The sequence below is a fragment of the Sinocyclocheilus grahami genome, unplaced genomic scaffold (assembly GCF_001515645.1).
Source record: "Sinocyclocheilus grahami isolate Dianchi unplaced genomic scaffold, SAMN03320097.WGS_v1.1 scaffold35070.1, whole genome shotgun sequence".
Classification (NCBI taxonomy): domain Eukaryota; kingdom Metazoa; phylum Chordata; class Actinopteri; order Cypriniformes; family Cyprinidae; genus Sinocyclocheilus; species Sinocyclocheilus grahami.
In genome coordinates, this window is record NW_015522313.1 from 1 (window position 1) to 1,582 (window position 1,582).

A 1,582-nucleotide genomic window follows, 5' to 3' on the forward strand; every position below is an offset into this window, starting at 1 on the left:
AAAATCATTTGAAATTTGTGTCAATACGTCATTAGAACGTAAATAAAACGCAGCAGCAGTTTTCAGTCGGGGATTTGTCGTGTCGTGTCGTGTCGTGTCGTGTCGCATCACGTCGCGCCGCATCCAGTGTAGACAGCATCACTGATTATAATGAGTTCTATAGTATTTTATCGCGCCGCACCGCACTGCTCGCGTCTGGTGTAGACACGGTGTAACATTGGTTTTGCTTTGTTTCACAGAACTAATCGTTGCCTGGGTTGCGTACGTATGTGTGGGGCGGAGCGATCAAAATAGGGGCGAGACCCTTTTGGGGTAGGGGCGTGTTTGTTTTGGTGATTTCAAATATAAACATTGGCTACCAGAAATCACTTACCCCACCTTTAAATAATCGAAAACGATTATTTTAATACTATTTTTAATAGTTTTAGTTAACAATAACACTGATAGCAGTTGTAGCTAGCCCACATTATATGCAAAGTAATATAAATGGAAAGTATAATAAACACAACATGGACTAAAAAAAAAATCAATGGGTACATTACAAGTGATCGATAAACATGAATTAACTGCTGTGATACAGTAAATGTGCCTTTAAGGAACTGTAGTGCTGTTTCCTCATATCAGTGGGTTAGATCATCTTAATCTGAACAGATTCAATCATATCCTAACATCAAAGTTATATAATCTTAATAAATAAATCAGAGAGGAAGCTTTCTTTAGGATTAGCTGCATGAACGTTTAGGCTAAAACAACAAGTCAGAGTTCAAGCTGAAGCTGAAACCATAGGTGAACTGTTTGTTTGAGGAAATCTACTAAAACTAGCTGTTATGAAGAAGAAAGATGAGAATGAGTAAATATAGATGGATAGATATAGTTCACTGTAAGTTCATAAGTAGCCAATCAGATCAGAGAAGGGAATATCTCATAGGGAAGACTGGGAAACGTGTATTACATAATAAGCTGCGTGTTTGTGTGCAGAGAGGCCCAGTTTCTTACGAAAGCCGAGCAGTCAGTCTGTTCTGGTGGACCAGAGTGTGGAGTTCAGATGTGAAGCTCAAGGAGACCCCGTGCCCACCATCCGCTGGAGGAAAGAGGACGGAGATCTTCCCAAGGGAAGGTATGAGTGAGACAGCTTCTGGTTAGTTTATATTAAGAACAATAAAATGGGAGTGGGAAATGGCCAGAAAGAAATCATCTTGTTTGTGTATCATCATCTTCTCAGGCATGAGATCTGGGAGGACCACACGCTCAAACTGAAGAGACTGACCTCAGGAGACGCCGGTACTTACACCTGTCAGGCGGAGAACATGATGGGGAAGACGGAGGCCAGCGCCACCCTCACCGTCCACGGTAAGAACACACAAACACACGCTGTCACTCATCTCACGCTGCTTGACAAACTGCTTCGATCCTGCAGCCACTTAGCTATAATTTGAAGTAACGAATGCCCTCGGTGGGCGGGAGATTGTGTGTGTGCTTTGACCAGCTGTTAGTTTTCAGACAAACGTTTGCTGCTTTGACAGCTTGTCAGGTAGCTTTGTCCGACTGGATGCTGCATCATTTTGAATATTCCTTACCATTT

At 42.3% G+C, this 1,582-nt stretch overlaps 1 protein-coding gene across 1 annotated transcript; it reads left to right on the forward strand.

Annotated features, from left to right (window-relative positions):
- Window positions 1–978: 978 nt before the first annotated feature.
- LOC107580510 (roundabout homolog 1-like) lies at window positions 979–1,373 on the forward strand (the record flags this gene model as incomplete). The annotated part of the gene is made up of 2 exons (XM_016266200.1): window positions 979–1,117; window positions 1,223–1,373. Coding segments are annotated over 2 exons (290 nt in total), but the record flags the coding sequence as incomplete, so codon positions are not given.
- Window positions 1,374–1,582: the final 209 nt, after the last annotated feature.